General features: G+C 32.9%; 1 protein-coding gene across 2 annotated transcripts in view; it reads right to left on the reverse strand.

The window, feature by feature from the left end:
- MON2 (MON2 homolog, regulator of endosome-to-Golgi trafficking) overlaps positions 1–19,574 on the reverse strand; it is a 100,207-nt gene that overhangs the window by 13,153 nt on the left and 67,480 nt on the right. Inside the window, exons 27-33 of one of the 2 annotated variants that reach the window (XM_006218071.3) lie at positions 18,614–18,757; positions 17,979–17,996; positions 17,562–17,690; positions 13,725–13,915; positions 7,993–8,053; positions 6,746–6,869; positions 3,578–3,785 (exon numbers count right to left, since the gene is read on the reverse strand). In XM_006218071.3, the coding sequence (XP_006218133.1) occupies positions 3,578–3,785; positions 6,746–6,869; positions 7,993–8,053; positions 13,725–13,915; positions 17,562–17,690; positions 17,979–17,996; positions 18,614–18,757 (875 nt within the window). The remainder of the gene's footprint in view (positions 1–3,577; positions 3,786–6,745; positions 6,870–7,992; positions 8,054–13,724; positions 13,916–17,561; positions 17,691–17,978; positions 17,997–18,613; positions 18,758–19,574) is intronic. The other variant, XM_006218072.4, reaches the window with a different exon arrangement.

Below are 19,574 nucleotides of genomic sequence, written 5' to 3' on the forward strand. Positions count from 1 at the left end.
TAAAATTTATATGGAACCACAAAAGACCTAGACTTGCCAAAGCATTACTGAAGAAAAAGAAAGAGGCTGGAGGAATAACTCTCCCAGACTTCAGACAATACTACAGAGCTACAGTCATCAAGACAGCATGGTATTGGTACCAAAACAGACATATGGACCAATGGAACAGAACAGAGAGCCCAGAAATGAACCCACAAACTTTTGGTCAACTAATCTTTGACAAAGGAGGCAAGAATATACAATGGAATAAAGACAGTCTCTTCAGCAAATGGTGTTGGGAAAACTGGACAGCAGCATGTAAATCAATGAAGCTAGGACACTCCTTTACACCATACACAAAAATAAACTCAAAATGGATCAAAGACTTAAACATAAGACAAGATATAATAAATCTCCTAGAAGAAAACATAGGCAAAACATTATCTCACATACATCTCAAAAATGTTCTTCTAGGGCAGTCTACCCAAGCAATAGAAATAAAAGCAAGAATAAACAAATGGGACCTAATGAAACTTACAAGCTTCTGCACAGCAAAGGAAACCATAAGTAAAACAAAATGACAGCCTACAGAATAGGAAAAAATTTTTGCAAATGCTGAAATCGACAAACGCTTGATCTCCAGAATATATAAGCAGCTCATACAGCTTAGTAAGAAAAAAACAAACAACCCAATCCAAAAATGGGCAGAAAACCTAAACAAGTAATTCTCCAAGGAAGAAATACAAATGATCAACGGGTACATGAAAAAATGCTCAGTATCACTAATTATCAGAGAAATGCAAATCAAAACTACAATGAGGTATCACCTCACACCAGTCAGAATGGCCATCATTCAAAAATCCACAAATGACAAATGCTGGAGAGGCTGTGGAGAAAAGGGAACCCTCCTACACTGCTGGTGGGAATGCAGTTTGGTGCAGCCATTATGGAAAACAGTATGGAGATTCCTCAAAAGACTAGGAATAGACTTACCATATGACCCAGGAATCCCACTCCTGGGCATATATCCAGAAGGAACCCTACTTCAAAAAGACACCTGTACCCTGATGTTCATAGCAGCACTATTTACAATAGCCAAGACATGGAAACAGCCTAAATGTCTGTCAACAGATGACTGGATAAAGAAGAGGTGGTATATTTATATAATGGAATACTATTCAGCCATAAAAATGACAACATAATGCCATTTGTAGCAACATGGATGTCCCTGGAGAATGTCATTCTAAGTAAGTAAGCCAGAAAGAGAAAGAAAAATACCATATGAGATCACTCATATGTGTACTCCAAAAAAAAAAACAAAAACAAAAACAAAAAAAAACATAAATACAAAACAGAAACAGACTCCCAGACATAGAACACAAATTTGTGGTTGCCAAGGGGGCAGGGGGTGGGAAGGGACAGGCTGGGATTTCAAAATTTGTAGATACTGAAAGGCACATGCAGAATAGATAAACAAGATTATACTGTATAGTACAGGGAAATATATACAAGATCTTGCGGTAGCTCACTGTGGAAAAAAATGTGACATTGAATATATGTATATTCATGTATAACTGAAAAATTGTGCTCTACACTGGAATTTGACACAGCATTGTAAAATGATTACAACTCAATAAAAAATGTAAAAAAAAATTTAAAATTATGCCATGTGTATTTTTTACTAAGTTATATAAATAGACACACTTTGGAAAATACTGAACACGAGACAATGCAAAGTTAATATAGTTTTAAATTCTTATAAAAGAAAATCATTTCATTTAACATGTACTTCAGTGTGCAAATAAGATTTATAGTTATTCTAACTATAAGTTATCAACATTAAAATGGGGGGAAAGGCAATCTACTCATATAAGTATAAATTTATTTGTAAGATATTTCATTAACTACTTAAAAGTAAAACAATATATAAGATATGCTTTTACAATTTCTACAAAAGGTTTTTTTTTGTTTGTTTGTTTTTAACTAATTAGTACAAAAGGGACTTGCCAAAGCTTAAATGGAAATAAAGACTACTATTACCTCCTGGCACATATTTCATCATGCTGTCAAAAGTATCTTTAAAATTATAACAGTACTTATTTAACCTTATAATATAACAAGTAAGAAATAGGCTCAAAATCAATCCGAAGTTGACACTATTTGAGACATTAGCAATGAAGAATGAGCTTGGAGTAAAGGATCCATAAGAGTAGTTTGATTTCCTTCTTTCTCCTGCAGAAATGGCTCTTCTACCCTCCAGTCTTCCCCTACACCCTAACCCTAATCTGTGTTATCATTCAACAGATAAAACTTTCCTAATACCATGACAGGGTACTTATTCCAAGCCTCCTTTTGTAAGTATTTTATTGTGTTGCAGTGTAGTGTTTTAGAAAATAATGTAGTAATACTGCATCAAACATAGGATGATACACTGTAACAACTGTTAAGACTCAATTTAAAAGCAATAGAGTAAACAAAACAAAAATAAAGGAAAAGTTGCTTTCTGAAATCAAATAATATCTTATAATCTAATGAAAATATTCCAAACAAAGCAACTTACAAAACCGAAAATTTTTAAGAAATCAAACTACTATGTTGTTATTTTTTCATTCATCAAATGGCAAATAATTTTAAACTGCCAAAACTTGAGGAAAAAGGATGTTCAATATTCCTGGGATAATATGAATTAGCAGAAGTCTCTAACAGGCAATATGTAATACATATCAAAGTTTTTAAACTGTCTGAATCTCTTGACAGGTCAATGCCAACTCCGGGGATTTATTCTAAGTAACTAAGAAAGTACACAAAGATTCAGGGTCAGTGATTCACCTTTTCAATACTACCTTATAAGATGGGACCCACAATGATTTTTCTCTTTCCTGACTTTGATAACTTTGTCTTCCAATATTGTTTTCTATCTGCTTCATTTGCTTTGCCTTAAACTCTAACTTCCACATTAAAAAATAGATTGGCAACATAACCCTAATTTATGATTGCATTTTTTGATAAATTCTGATCTATACCCCAACTTTGATTAGCCTTGGTTTAGCAGAAAGACCCAGAGCCCCTTCAACTGGCATGGCTTGACTAAATGAGAAGCAAAGCAGTTTGGATACAAGGACTTAATAAAGCAAACTGGATGAAAAGAAGATCTGAGATATGGCAGAGGACTTATGGAGAAACCTACAAATGATTATAAAACAAACCAGGAAGTTCAGAGAATATGATTTATCTATTATCTCTAGAGAGATCCACAGTCATGATCTGTGTTCATACAGATCCACAAGTCCTTACCCAGAAATCCTTGAGAACATGTATTTTAGACTTTGATTTCTTTTCAAATTCAAGTAAGTAATTTGGCATATATATCATATGTTACTTACTCTCCACAACTAGTCTGGAAAGCACCGCATGATAAACACATTGATATATCTGCAGCAAACTTTGGAAATTTACATTGTATGGACTAAAAATTATAAACAGCCTCAGGTTAAGCTCAGATCACCTATGAAAACACTTGATTTTCAGGGTTTTTTAAAAAATTATTAACTATGAGAGTTAATTCCTTCTTTACTTAAAAATACACATATACATGTACCTTGGAAGAGGGCATTTACCACTTAATCTTTCATCCTCTATATAACGATGTAGTACATCTTGAGATCTCTTTAGAAGCACTGAGAGTGCCATTCGTGAAATGTAGCCTTCTTGAGGTGTTGTGACTTTATTACTGAAGGAAAACTGGAGCAATGTTTCAAAACACATTTTAGAAAATTCTTCTCTCAAACGAATATCAATCTCTGCTTCTGTAGAATTAACAATTTTTGATGGTTAATACAATGCGCTAATACACCTTAATGAAACAACTCTTAGCAAACTAGGAATAGAAGGAAATTCCCTGATAAAAAGTATCGTGAAAAACTTAGAGGTAATAGCATGTATATAAATATACACATATATGTATCAAACAGATAATTTTCCCCCTTGCAAGATCAAAAACAAGGCAAGACTGTCCACTCTCATCTCTGGAACTCAACATTCTCCTCGTCCTGGTCTTTTTAGCCCCTTCAACAGCACTGCAGAATACCTCTCAACAGTCTTCTACATGGTCAAGTTTGGAACAATCTGTTTCTTTCTTCCATTCTCTTTTTCTCTTGGCAACATCTTCCCTGGACCCTGCCCTCTGCTCCAGTCTGGACTAGTTGCTCTCTGAACATGCTGTCCAGCTATATCCTAGAACTAGTCTTTGACATCACCCTGTGAGTTGTTTTTATTCTTTCTTGTGTTGTATCTTTCTAGATCTCATGCCTTCCCTTTTCCTGACTTACTCCTTTGTTTTCATGGGGCAAATTCTGCAGTACCCGAGGAGTGAATGGGAAGTAGAAATTTTAAGACCTTGTATTTCCGAAAATGTCATTTTACTGTGGTACTGAAAGTGGGGTTCCTAGGCAGCATCAGCATTGCCAGAGAACATGTTAGAAATGCAAATTCTCATGCCTCACTGCAGACCTACTGAACCAGAAACTGTGGGTTTAGATCGTGGAAATGGCTTCCCTCTAGGTGATTATAATGCACGCTTACATTTGAGAACTACCATTCTACATTCCTACTTGGCCAACAGTGGGCCTAGGTATAAAACTCTATGTTAAAAATCTTTTCCATTTATAACTCAGAAACCACAGCCTTCCAGCATCTTTCAATCTTTCAGCATCAATGTTGCTACTGAGAATTCCAATGTCCTTTTGCTACAACTCTTCTGTGTTAAACCTTTTTATTTTCTTTCTGAAATCTTTTAGCATCTTCTCTTTATCCCTAATATTTTGATACTTCATGATGACAGGCCTTATTATGAATCTTTTTTCCTTCCCTTTTCTGGGTACTTAGTGATCACTTTTAATCTGCATATTTACATCTTCAGTTTGTTTCTTTGATAATTTTCTCTCCTAGCTTCTCTCTATCTGAAAGACCTATTGTCGGACATTAGATCCCTTGGATTCATTTTATTTCTTTCTTTTCATATTGTCCACTTGTTTGTCTTTGCTTTACTTCCAACCCTTGATTGAACTTATGTCAGCTATCATATTTTTAGTTTATATGCGCACCTTCATGTTCTGATTGCTCCGTTGTAATAGCACGTTTCTTGTTTCATGAATGTAAAATCTTTTATCTCTCTGAGCATCCTAATTATAATTGTATTTTTAAAAAATACATGTTTTCAATGGTTCTGTATATTATCTCTTTCTTCCCTGTTTCTTTTATCCCCTTTTCATTTGTTTTGGTCTTTCTCTTTCATGTTGGAGGATTTCCTCAAATGTCTGTGAGCTCTGGCTGTCAGATCAAATTTAAGAGCAGAGGACCAAAAATAATCACTGGAACCTCTGTGTTTATAGGTCAGTTTTGTTTATTAGCAAGAAAGGATTTGTATGTTTATGCTTAAAGAAAACTCCAAGTTAAAGCTGAGAAAATTGTGTCCTATGGCAAAGTCACTGGTAGAATGTACCTGTGCCTTCTATCTTGGTACATTTAATATTATAAATGGTAAGAGCTACTGTCAGAAAACTGCTAGAAAAAGTACACATGGTCACTCAGTAGTCCTCATTTAACTTAGAATATCTATATCTAATTAAAATATTGTTCTTAAAGTATATTTCATGAAGATTTATCTATATTTTTTAATATTCTTGATAAAAGGTTGACTACATTAAGATAAGTGGAGTTCAAAATTTTTTTCTTTGAGGTTCCTATGTTTGTTAAACTCAGACTTTACCAGATAAATTTTAAAAATTATCTGGGCTAGGAAAAAGAACCAGCTTATGAAGTAAACAGTGTGAGAAACCTCTCATGGTCAGACTGTACACTTAAATGCTCTTCATAGTGTTCATCACAGTTTAGTAGGTTAGTTACATCTCCAGTAAATTCTGGGGAGTAAGGATACACATGGCACAAGTTTAGAATTTTTTAATCATCTTACCAAAAAAAAAAAAAGTCACATGATGATGACACAATTACATTTAACACTTGACCACAGGTTTAAAAAAGAGAAATAATAGCAAAAAGCAACTTATTATATATCATCTCCCAATAAGTTGGCATGATATAATCAAAAGAAGCATGTAGTTCTTTTCATGGATAAACTTTGGTCTCCAGCCTTAAGACTGTGGGTAATTTTTCAGCCTTTCTAAACCCATTTCCCCTTCTGTCATATGGTAGAATCTATCCTTACAGAAATGTTGTGAGGAATGAGATTAATATTCTAGCATAACATCCTACACATAGTAGTCATTCATTAAATGTCAGTTCCCTTAACAAATATTGACATCTTTTTTTCAATGGACTAATAACTCTGTAATTTATAATCCTGAAAGGTTGGTATTAATATTTTCATTTTACAGATGACAAAACTGACAGTTAACCAATTACTAAGTTAACCAACAGATTAACCAATTACTAAGTGACAGAATATAGATTTATTACCTCCCCATAATCCATAACTTCACAAAACTGGTAACTTACTTCAGCCTGCAATGATTTAGCTGGATTCTGTAACTGCTTTAAAATTTAATTCATCACACATAATGCACAGAAAATTTACATTTTCCCCTCATAAAACTTAATGTTCTATATCACATTCTTAAAAATAACTTTGCCATTCTTCTGTTTACATTTACCATAGTCGTAGGGGTAAATATTTCTACAGTTAGCTTCTTCAAAAGTATTTCAATACTTACTAACATTTTAAAAAAAAAAAATCACTGAAATAACATACCTGTAAATGAAGACGACTGAGAATGTATTGAGCCCTTATTAAGCATAGTCATTATTTGACCAACAAATTCCTTAGGAATAAAATTGGCATAAGGCAGTATCTCAGTGCTGATAAGCTGAACTACCTAAAAGCAAAGAGGCAAATTCAAAGGCATTTTTTTTCTCTCAAAAGAGACTGATGTAAATGATCATTTCTAGAGTAAAATTTAAATTTTATTTTACAGGAAAATCAGTTAAAGAATCTTAATAGAACTACATAAGAATTTTAATGTTAACATGCAGGATAATCAGTCTGTTCCCCTCATCTGCTTTAGTAAATAACTTTATTACAAAATAGTCAATACTATAAACTGTTTACTATACAACAACCTTAACAAATTTTGATCTTCAACACCATAAAAGCAAAGAGACTTCTAGAGAAAAAGTCAGTATATGAAATGTATCCATATTAGAGTAAAATATCCAAAACAGGGTTAAGAATAAGACTTAAATCACCTTTTAGAACCATAAAAATGCGTTATTAAGAGGAAGTAAAGTTATATTCATTTTTGTTAAATAGTTTATTTCTTACATATAATGTGTTATTTTGACTTTTGCAGGAAAAGAAGAAAAGTCTGAAGCAGAGTTTATAAGAGTTAATATAGCAATGGGACAAAAGGCAATATTTAGCATCTATGTATGATATTTATGCTTTTCATGTACACTTTATTTAATAATTAATTTGACTTATTTAAAGGTCCCCGATCCTACTTCAAAGGAAAAAAATTTAAAGCAACCCCCCAATAAAAAAACCCACAGTCAACTACTTCTTTAAATTCCATTTATATCAGCAAAATATATTCTTTAAAAAACACTTATTTGCTTCTACATTTGGTTAAAATAGAAAATTCTAAGCAACTTATTGATTAATTTGAACTACAAACATTTGATTTGTCAAACTGTAAAGTAGGCTCTCAAATGCATGTTCACTGACTGATGGATTTATTTTACTAAATCAACTGCTTTTTAAAATTATTAAATGGACATAACTAGTATCTACACAACATGCACAAAGCACAGAGCTGTAAGAAAGTCATTTTTAAAATGTCAAGTGCTTTAAAAATTAAACTTTAACCTTTCTGAGAGTTTTAATGCTTTTAGGTTCAAGCTCAGCCTATTACTTTATTTTAGCAACTTTACAGTTTCAACATTTCAACTATTTGGTTTTCAGAAATAGTCACAGGAAAATGTTTTAAATAGGTTCCTTACCTCAACATCAATACTTTCGTTTCTTTGAAATTCTTGAATAGAGAGGTTATCTGGAGGTATGCTAAAAAATAAACAGAAAACTTCATTTATAAAGGTAAAATACTTCCTGGAAATACAAACAGAAAATAAACAAACAGATTCAAATTTCAAAAAAATATATTTTCTCACCCAAGTTAGGAATATTATCATTTATTTAAAAGAATAGTATTTTTAATTAAAGTAATTAGTATAAATGACTAAGCTAATCACAAACATAAAATTCTAGCTACAAAAATAGTTGGTCCAATCATGAACAAAATAAAATCTGAAGAGCTAAACTTCTTTCAGTACTATGAATGAAAAACAAGGAAAACATATTATCATCTGGAGTTACAGCAAAAATTACCACTGTGACAAAATCTGAATTCACTTATTCTGCCAGTGATTTAACAGAGCCTTGGTCAAGATGCTGTATTATTCACTCAGAGACAGCCCATTAACCATTAGTTTGTAATAAATACGATATGTTATGTATCTTTACAATAAAAGACCGAGAACATCTGAAGAGGGCTGATTCAGACTTTCTAAAGTAGAAAATTATTCCAACAAGATCAGAATAAATCAACAGTTCTGAGAAAACCAAAGTGAATTCTAGACCCTGTGGCTCTTAAGAATGAGCAGTAAAGTGCTATTAGATTCATGAAACAGTGAAATATTAAGCACTCAAAAATAGCTGAGAATAGAATGGTGATGATTATTGCAATAATGATGACAGGAAAAATCAGAGATGAAGCCACTGCATTAACAGTTTTATGTGTATTATCTCTCACGTTCCCACAGTAACCACACGTATTATCATGTAATTGACAGAAGAGGAAACTGAAGCTTCAGATGTAGCGAGTAATATGAGCAAGAACACACTGCAAATAAATGACAAGGCCACAATTTAAACCGAGACTTATATAATATTTGAGCCTAGGTTCTTATCTTTTATAAAAGTTATAAATGTAAAAACAGTATTATCACATTTAGATTTAGAGGTATAGTAAACAGTTTTGTATCTAAAGTGGTTTTTGCTCTATTTGGTATTACTTAGTTTATCTAATCACATGTATTAAAATACACACACATACATAGACAAATACCAACAGGCTAACTACCAATTAAAAAAAAGTTTATTAAGAACATACAGTAATGATATTAATCATTGGGATCATATATCAGAAACACTGAACTGCATTTTTAAAATATAATGAGGGAAGAGAGTAGCATACAAAGCTAAAAACTGATAGGTTCCCTCCTCCTAATCCTAATGATCAAAAATCGGGAATTTATTCGATTGTGCACAGGTTGAATACTCTCACCTCAGATCCCAACCTATTGGTTATTTATTTTAATTTATAGTTAGTATCCTTACTAGATACTGAAAGCATATCAAAAAAATTGAGCTTTAAAAAAAACGCAGATTATTAGCAGAATTTACCTATAAATTAAAGGGAAATAGTCAATATTGTAGGTACAAATGGGCCATAAAAGATCCTTAAATTCTCTAAGTTTGAGCAGTATAGTATTCAGTGATTTTTTTTAATTTACGAATTTTTATTCGAAATAAAAGAGACTTCAAACTGATAAATATTATTTGTATTTTTCATCAGTTCTCTCTGTATGTTACATTAAAATTATTTTTTGAGATATAATTCTTTCACCAAAAAATTCACTTTTAAATTGTATAATTCAGTGCTTTTTAGTATATTTACAAAGTTGTGCAATGATCATCATTTCTAATTCTAGAATATTTTCATCACCCCCAAAAAAAACTCATTAGTTGTCACTCCCTACTCTACCCTCCTCCCACCTCTGGTAACCATTAATCTAATCTCTGTCTCTACGGATCTGCTATTCTGGATATATCGCATAAATGAGATCATATAACATATGGCCTTTTGTGTCTGGGTTCTTTCACTTAGCATAACATTTTCAAGATTCATCTATGTTGTAACATGCATCAGTATTTCATTCATTTTTATGGCTGAATATTCCACTGTATGGATGTATATACCACATTTAATTTATCCATTCATCAGTTGATGAACATTTGGATTGTTTTCATTTTTTGGCTATTATAATAATGCTGCTTATAAACATCAGTGTACAAGTTTTTGTGTGAACATGTTTCATTTCAATTCTTTTGGGTAGTACTGTGGTTTTTAACTTAAGTTCCAGGGACCACTGATTGTACGCATTTCCACTAGAGGACAAGTGGAAATACGTGTCTTCTAGAGGACAAGTACCATGTTTTGGTACTTAAAGGGCAGCTGAATGAATTTCTAATAAATATCAAGTGTCCACCAGATTACTGTCCTTATGCTTCTCATTTTTAACTGTTTTTCTTTCACTCATTTTAACAATTCATCCACTTATGATAGCCCTCAATGATGTCCAAAGCCTTTCTTTTCTTCTAGTTGATTTTGCTTTTATTTGTTTTCTTTGTTATTTTGTACTGCTTTGTGAAAGCAGCTGCAAACCATAAACAGTTGGAAAATACCACAGAGAAAGATACGGTTATTCACGGAGTCTTAGAGTAATAGTAATTAGATTAAAAGACTTATACATTTTCCAGTGTAAAACAAAAAACACTCAAATACTAGTATTATTTAAAAACCTAAGTCTTAAAACAAAAACAAAAACCTAAGTCTTTCTATTTCGATCAAAATCCCGAAACACTCTTCCTACTGTTCAAACACTACTACTACAGACTTCAATTATAGAACACAGTATACATGTGGCATAAAGTAAAATTTAAAGTCCAACAGTTTGTGATTTTCCAAAGTAATAAGTATTTGGAAAACAAAAACAAAGACAAAATCTTGTCATGAAACTGTGAAAATGTGCATGGTTTTTAAGTTCTCTTAGTGAGCACTGCATTTTTAGTATCAATTAACCAATGAAAGCATTCCATATGAGCCTTAAAGTATTCTTGGACTATGAAATAAAAAGTAAACTGGCTTTATCCACATAAGCTATTCAATTAAAAACACTAATTAAAATATTAAGTCAAAATACGTAAAATAATTGCAGACTTCTACGACTAGTCAAATCAATGAATTTAGGTCTTACAATTTAAAAAAATGATGCCTAGTGAGAGGAAATGACCAAGGTGAACAGAAAGTAGGTGGCAGAGTCAAGAGCAGGCCACAGGTTTCCTGGCTCTCAATACAGGGTATCTTTCTATTTCTTCATAGAGTAGAAGACTTAAATCTGTAACTAGAATAACCACAACTTAGAACACTGATTCTGTCACTTGATACTAGAATTTAGTACCTTAATTTTTTTCTAATCATTAAAAACAACTCCAAATTTAGAGGTAAATTTCCTAGTCCCAGTTACTTAAGAGTTTTGGTTGGTAAATTTTTAGTTTAAAATATGGCTGTTTGGGGGAAACGTATAGCTCAGTGGGAGAGTGCGTGCTTAGCATGCATGAGGTCCTGGGTTCAATTACCTCCCCCCAATAAACAAACAAAAATAAAAATAAAAACAATAAAATACGGCTGTTTCATGGGAAAGGATATGGATAATGTCAGTTTCTCTTAAGTGAAAGAAGTAACGATAATGAGGATAACGGTGGTAGCAAGCATTTTAATAAAAGCATATACATTCCAGGAACTATTATAAGCAATCATTTAACTTAAGTGACTTAATCCTCACAATAGCCCTATGATTTAGGTAGTATTATTATTCCTCTTTAGCAGATGAGGAAAATGTGTCACTGTAAGATACATAACTCATCCAAAATACACAGATCCAAAGTTAGATGGCTGGGATTTGAATCCAAGTAGTTTGATTCCCAAGACAGGGCTCTCAGCCACTATGTTAACTGTGTCTTAAACAACGTGATTTTTCAACATCCCCAGTATACTCAAACCTTTAATGTGTGTAGGGCCTTAGGCAAAAGACTGTAATGAAATTATACTGTAACTGCATTAATACAAAATTACATAAAAGGTAAACTACCTAGTATTAGGCCTTTGTTTCCCTATCTACTTTCTTGTACACATAAAAGTACTTAAGAGACTGAATTTAATAAAACAAGAACAAAGTTTGGAAAATGAAGAATGTTCAGTAAGAAACTTGAGAATAAGGAAGATGGTGGAAAGACAGCCACAGGAAAAGAAATTCTTCAAGATGTTTCAATCATAGCAAAAAGCCTGATCTAAGCTTATTCAATTTATTAATAGGGAAACATGCTTATACAGACAAATAATTGAGAAAGAAAAAGAAAAGTTTAAATTTCTACATCTGTTTGCTTCATACAAATTAACACAGTGACTTAGGCAACAAAGTCCATAAAGGAACTCAAATATTCAGGGTTATTTTAAAGATGAAAACAATTTGTTTGAATATGCTTTGTAAGTTACGATGATTTTCCTGTAAATAAAAAGAGTGTTCTTGCATTGGTATCAATAAACTTTCTAGAGCGGAGAAGTATATAAGAATAAAGCAAAACAAAATCTGATGATTTACAGAAACAGAAATTAGGATCACATGTCATTATTCTCAGTTCTGAAATATCAGATAAGCTTTTGTAGAGAAACTGCAAGTTAACCTTCTGCACCCTACAACTTTTCTTTACTAAATAACTAAACCACGTTAGAAAGGCAGACAGAATCTCTTCTTCAGTTAAATCATTCTGTTATGGGCTCATCTGATCATTATCAATGTGCCAATGTAGGTTTTTTTCCTTCAAGTATAGCAAATTTATAATTTAAGTGCTTTTAAACTAACGATTTAAAACAGTTACATAGCAGTACATGACATATTCATCATTCTATAGCTTTAAAAAATGATTAATGGATACAAAAATAGAAAAATTTTTCACAGAATTTCACTACAGTACAAAGGAAAATTAGATTGTAGGAGTCTACTGAAGACTACCCGACTATCACAGCTATTACTGGTAAGTCCATCTTTAATAAAATGGCACATTTTAGATCAGTGTTGCCCAAAGGAACTTTCTCTGATAATGGAAATGTTCAATGATCTGCACTGTCCACTATGGCTACTGCTAGCCACACACGGCAATGTTGAAACATGGCTAGTGAGACTGAAGAACTGAATTTTTAAGCTGACTTAATTAAAATTTTAAATTAACTGTAGCTAGTGACTACTGTATTAGATAGCACAGCTCTAGATGGACTGCAGCAGGTTGCTCATTCAAAAATTTAGTCCATGTTCCAACTATCCTACTCTGATTCAGAGAAGGGTCAAAATAGCATCCTTAAGATATGCCCTCAGTTGGAGATTATACAATGAAAGTTCCATTCTTTTTCGCAAAAGTGGAACATCCCAAAGAGCTGCTCATTATTACTAATGATCTTATTTTTCATGAAAAAATTCAATTTTCTCAAATTGTTTTCCTCTTGTAATGCCAAATGGGCACCAGATTTTTAAAATGGATCCTCTTATCTTCATCAAGTTAAAACCATGGCTCCTCAATTATGATGAATTCCTGTGGTCTTATACATAGATTCCAGTCTTACAACCCACAACACTGAAGAAAGCAAAACCCTCCACCGCTCACAGATAATGTACCTAGGGGATACACGCCTAATCCCGTTATGCTTTGTATACAACCCAGTAATCCTGATAATCAAATACTTTGCTAATGAATAATGACAAACTATTTTTAGGGCAATTACAGGTATAATTTGCATTTCTTGAAAGACTGTCTTAATTGTAAAAATGAATAAGCTGACCTTTTAGTAAAGAGAAAGTCTTCAAAAGTGTTGGCTAGTTCTGGCCACATACTGTCAAATTTTCCGGAAGAAGCATGCTGCCGGGCAACTGGTAACCCAATAGAAAGAACTTTGAGGAGAGAAGACACTGCGAGTTTCCATGTGCTTTCAGAAGGGCAGGAATACTTCAAACTGAGAGGAACCCTAAGGGTCTGTGAAAATAAAGACAGTTTAAGATAGGTACTAATTAAAACATACACATACAACTTTACTTAAAAAAAAGAAAAAAACTACTGCTGAGAGAAAAACATAACATAGGTATTTTCATATTAAAAAGGATATTATTTTCTAGAAAGACCAATTCTTAGACAGGGTCTTCAAATCATATTGCCTAGAAAGATGTGCTTTTAAGTCCTATTTCCATTTGATAAACAATGACCCTGAATGAGTAATAACCTTTTTGAACCCCAGTTTCTCATCATAAAAAACTAGAATAAGAGTAAGAATAACAGTAAGGAAACTTACAATTTTGCAGCTTCTCTAACTTGATGTTATAAAATTAGAGCATTCCGCCATAGTTCTCCTAGCAGAAAATAATCTGACCGATGGGGTTTCTCCCATCAAAGAGAGGTCAATACTGCTTACATTTTTTCACTAATGGTTAGGTAAACATGGCCTAGGGCATCACTACTTTGAAGTCTTATGTTTTACCTTTAAAATTCCTTGAATTTTATATTCTACACTAACATTTTAATATACTTTTTTCCTTTTCCAAATATTTGAAAAAAAATCAGTAATTCAAGAACACAGTTTATCTTTAACCTTTGAGGATACAGCAGCAGAGCATCTGAACTACGGATGGTGACTAAAATATTGAGACTTACTTTTTAATTGGTCAACTTTTGAGACAGGTTGCTGTTAATCATTAAAGAACTAATTTGGTGGTTCAGAATGAATTTCTCTGGTCATAGTTCTATCCACCAACTAGAAGACTAGACTGACCAAACTACCACAGTGAGCTATCCAAGCACGCCATCAATAAATAGTTTCAGCATATCATCTGGTAATTTGCATTAGAGTGAGAATTCTGTTTTTATATAAATGAGAAAAAGAAAAAGTAGAAGAGATACATTTTCATATTTCAGTGTTATGGAGTGAACATAAAACCTAATTTCAGCATCATCCACACAAACTAGTATTACACAGTCGCATGGTGAACATATGAACCATTACATATTAGCATGAAATGGGCCTCCACCATCAAGTAGTTAGCCCACCCAGGGTCTATTTACTCCTTCCCCTTCCCCCCATCCAGTTGGGAATTAGGGTAAGGGGATGATTAGCTTGTTAAGCCAATCGAACTACCCCATTTCTCTGGCCATAATCACTGGTGCAAGACTGGGCATGGGACCAAAGCTGGGTCACCTAAGGTTAATTTTAGGAGCTTAAGAAGAAAATGTGATACACACACACACACACACACACACACACACACACACACAACCCTGCTACTGACATCTAATTCCTTTATTAGCCTACAACTATGAGGAGAAATGTAGTTAGGATGCAGTGAACCCTTAAAAAGCACAAGAGGGAGAGAAAAACTTGGTTTTTGGTGATGGCGCTGAACCACTGGATCAGTAAGTCATTAAGCCCTTCCTCTATCTCCGAATTTTCCAACTAAGCATGCCAATAAATGACCTTTTTTGTTAAAGCTGGTCACAGCTTGAATGTATATCACATGCAAACAAAAGAATAATAAATTATACACTGGCCACTCTAAACTAACACCCTATAACTCAAGATTAGATAAAAGAAATGGATGGTTTACTACTGCAATTAATATTTTACTGAAATCAAGGGAATGTTAAATCCAGCAGAGATATATGATTTATACATTTTTTTTTAATATTTAAGTAACTAATACAAGGATGGGCATATAGTATATATTCATAAATGTACGTGGAACTGGGAAACTCAGTTCTTGCTGTCACAAAGCTCACAGAAAGAAAGAGCCTTGTCAAATTAACCACAATACAATGTAGTAAGTGGCATCAACAAAGTGTTTAGGAATACAGAAAAGGGATTATTTAATTCCTTTAAAAATACAAACTGATTCACGTCACTCCTCCATGCTCAATCCTTCAATAGTTAAAGAACAATGTCTGATTCTTTCTGATGGCTTTTAAGACCCACAGCCACTTTTTCAGAACTATTCCAAACCCTATCACCCTCCCTAAATGGGATTTCTCAGTATTTCTTTGAAAATATATCATGATCTCATCTTTTACATTGCTTAATCTATCTAGAATACTTCCCTCTCCCTTTTAACCTAGCAAACTCTATTACTCCTTCTTCAAGTGTTACTTCTGTTATTCCCTGCCAAGATCCCCTAGGCAGTTAAGTTATTTCCTTGTCTATTTGGGGAAGAAGGGGAGGGGAGATCTTTTTATCCAGAATTGACTATTTAGCAAGTATCATTAAATGCTGTATCTCAACTAGTTTTTTTAAAGATTGATATGAAAGCAGTATTGGTACTCTTCTTCTTTTACAGATGAGAAAAACTCTCAGGTTCATTTGACCAAAAATCACAGAGAAGCAGGTACACAGCAGTGCACTATGCTAAGCCAGGTCTATCTGAACACAAAGCTGCCTCCGCTCTGTGGTCTTCACTTAGTACTTAATACACTGCATTGTTATTTGTTTGCCTTTTTATAGATCCTTATTGAATTATTAAGTATATGGATTATTTATTCATTTTAAATCTCTACTACTTGTTGGTACCTGGCAACAGAAGTGCTTAAAAATAATTCTCAATAAAGGAGGAGAGGACAGTTTTGATGGGATGAGTGGTGAGGGGTAGAAAGAAGTATGGCAAAAATCAAAGGAAGAAAGAATTTTAAGAAGGCAGGAACAGTCCCATGTTACAGGGAAGATAAAGAATTAGAAAAGGGTTTAGGATTTGACAATTTGGTCTTCTGTAACTTCAAGTAAGTAGTTTCTATAGCACAATATGGCCTTGAAGCAACATGCAACAGGTTAGAGGAAGTGGTGGCTATGTGAAGGTCACAAGCTGTTTAAAGGAGTTTGGAAGCAAAGGAAAGCTGAAAGAGAATGGCAATTTGAGTAGAAAGTTCTTGTATAAAAGGCTTAATCATCTTTCCAGGATAAAGTATAAGAGGCTGAAAGAAAAATGAAAGAATCACCAACAAAGAAAGGTGGGAAGAGAAAAGGATGAACACAAAGAGAGGGATGAGCCTCGGAAAAGAGAGACGCCTTCTTCCTTGAGGGGAAGAGAGTTCAATCAGCCTGTAATCGTCTAGGAAATCAAAGGCACATCTACATACTAGAGGAAGAGCAAGGTTTAGGTTTGTCCTTCAAAACAGAAGAAAAAGCAGAAAATAACCTTTGGAGGAAGAGGACAGTCAGCAAGAGATGAATTTTAATGACTGCCCAGGCACTGAGGAACTGCCTTTAAAAAGCAAGTCAGTATGCACGATCAGTTAAATCCACAGGCTGCCTTGTGAACCTTTCCTGAATGCTCATCACCCTCAAGGTATGAGCAGTACTGTCCTAAGAAACAGGACCCTCATTGTCTTATGCGGCAATATTTAAGAATTGTACAAAATCGAATGCATGCTTACTTTAAAATATTTTTCATTAAAGAAACCTCATGCTTTAGAAAAATAGCTTCCTAAATAATATCCATGATTATTGGAGAAAAGTCACTATAAGTAGTAACATAAATTGAACTTTCCATTCATCTCAATGTATGATAATATATTATTACCTAAAGAGTAATTTCAATAATACTGTCATCATTAAATGAAAGTATAGAAATTAAAATAAAAAAGATACCTTAATAATATTCTGGAGTACTTTCTCATTCACCACTGCTTTGTGACAGGCTGTTTTTTGGTATAAATCCACAACTACTTCTAAAGACCTTTCAGCAAATGGTACATAATTCAAGGCTACCCATTCCGCCTAGAAAGTAATATTTTCACATAGAGTTAAAATAAAAATGAGATTAAATGAAATCATATTGTTTTCAGAGAAAGCTTCTTTGTCTTAACGTTCAGGCCTTGGTTTGAGGTCAGATTATATTACATGCAAAGTTTTCAAAGAGATACGTACTTCATGGAAGAGTAATTTTCAGCCAGGCAAAAATTAAAACTATAGGAAAAAGTACATAGAGCATTCTATCAAGAACTGGGAAAGATGTATTCTATTTGTTGTCAATAGGTTAGGACAATTTTAGGAAATTTAACTCACCGGTGCAAATAGTTGGATCTATTGTGATTCCATTGTGTTGCAAGACAAATAGAATGAGAAAAGTTAATACACATTAAAACTACTTTTCGGACCATGTAAAATGATAATTTTTATGTTGAGTGAACAAAATCAGCATGTGCATGCATTCAGAAATTTACTTTTCCCCTAAGCCAAAACAAAGTTAAAATTTGCCAATTATGGCTATAAAAATCTTTTATGTAAAATCCAACTAAATTTCACACCAGTAGTAGACAATTCCTTATTTAGTATACAAAGATTTCTTCATTTTGTATTACAGGTATCTATTTTAGGTAAGATTTGGCTTAGGGATGGAGAACCATTTTTTAGTGGGATGGGGACTCCAAGAAAGGAACTTTGAAGAAAGATGTACTGCAGAGTAACATGAAAGGTCAAACTTCATAGAGAACTACTTGGGAAAGGAAAGTAATAAAGAATAAAAAAGGAACCCAGAAAAGGTCTTCCAAATAGTGTTTTTCTTTTTCCAGCTTAAAATGTTAACAAACATATGAAAGTTTGTGAATGAAAAACTCCCGAGATAACCAAAGTTCATCTTAAGTGGAACTGACTATAAGCCATGAAATTTTACAGAGTAAATAAAATTCATAGTAAATTACCTGATTATATTTTGCATTTGCAATGTGTTTTGTTTCCAGCTGTCCATACTGTGGAGGTTTACAGGAAAATTCTACAAATGCCAGTAACTGGTCAAATATAGCTGGATACATTATCTGCATGTTTTCTGGTCCTACACAGATGGCCTATAAAAACAATACATGAACAGTAGAATGCATAATCTGAACTCCATTAAGTTATTTACTGCATATTCATTTGTTTAACCAAACAATCTTAAAGATTATCCTATTTTATGTTTAACTATTATACAATTTTTATAAGACCTGAAAGACATTTAAGCTATTTTAAACTGTTATTGAATGGAGTGTAGGCTAAATATATTAATCAGCTAAAAATATTTTCTAATTATAAGTATGACTTATTACTTAGTAGACTAAATAAAGGGCAAGGTTTTAAAGAGAAGTTGGTCCCAAGTAGTTCTGAGGTTCCACAATCTAATCACTTATTCAGTAATATAGCCAGTAGACCATTAAGAATGCTTTTCACTGACCAACATGGTATTGACTTCTACTTAAGTGATGACATCAGTTCATTGAAACAACAGCTGATTCCTGCATCATGCCTGGTCTACAGAGTTTAACAAATAATCATGTTCATTACAGTTGGGAAAATAAGTCTTGAATGAAAATTTGTTTCTAAAAGAGATGTATACATTAATTTTTAACAAGGCAGTGCATATTTAGTGTCTAATATATCTGAATATATAGACTTCATTTAAAACAAAAAAAATTTTTAAATAGGAATAAACTTACAGCTACATATAATTTCATAAAACAAAGAATAAAATACATATTCTGACACTGCAAATTTTAATTACTTCCATTATGTTGAAAGTATCTAAAATAAATCTTATGTCTTTATTTTATTCTAGCCACAAATGTATTTTTCTCCTCCCATTCTTTCATATTTCCCTTTTTGGTATTTGTTTTTCTCTGAAGGAAA

This window comes from Vicugna pacos, chromosome 12 (genome assembly GCF_048564905.1).
Source record: "Vicugna pacos chromosome 12, VicPac4, whole genome shotgun sequence".
NCBI lineage: Eukaryota > Metazoa > Chordata > Mammalia > Artiodactyla > Camelidae > Vicugna > Vicugna pacos.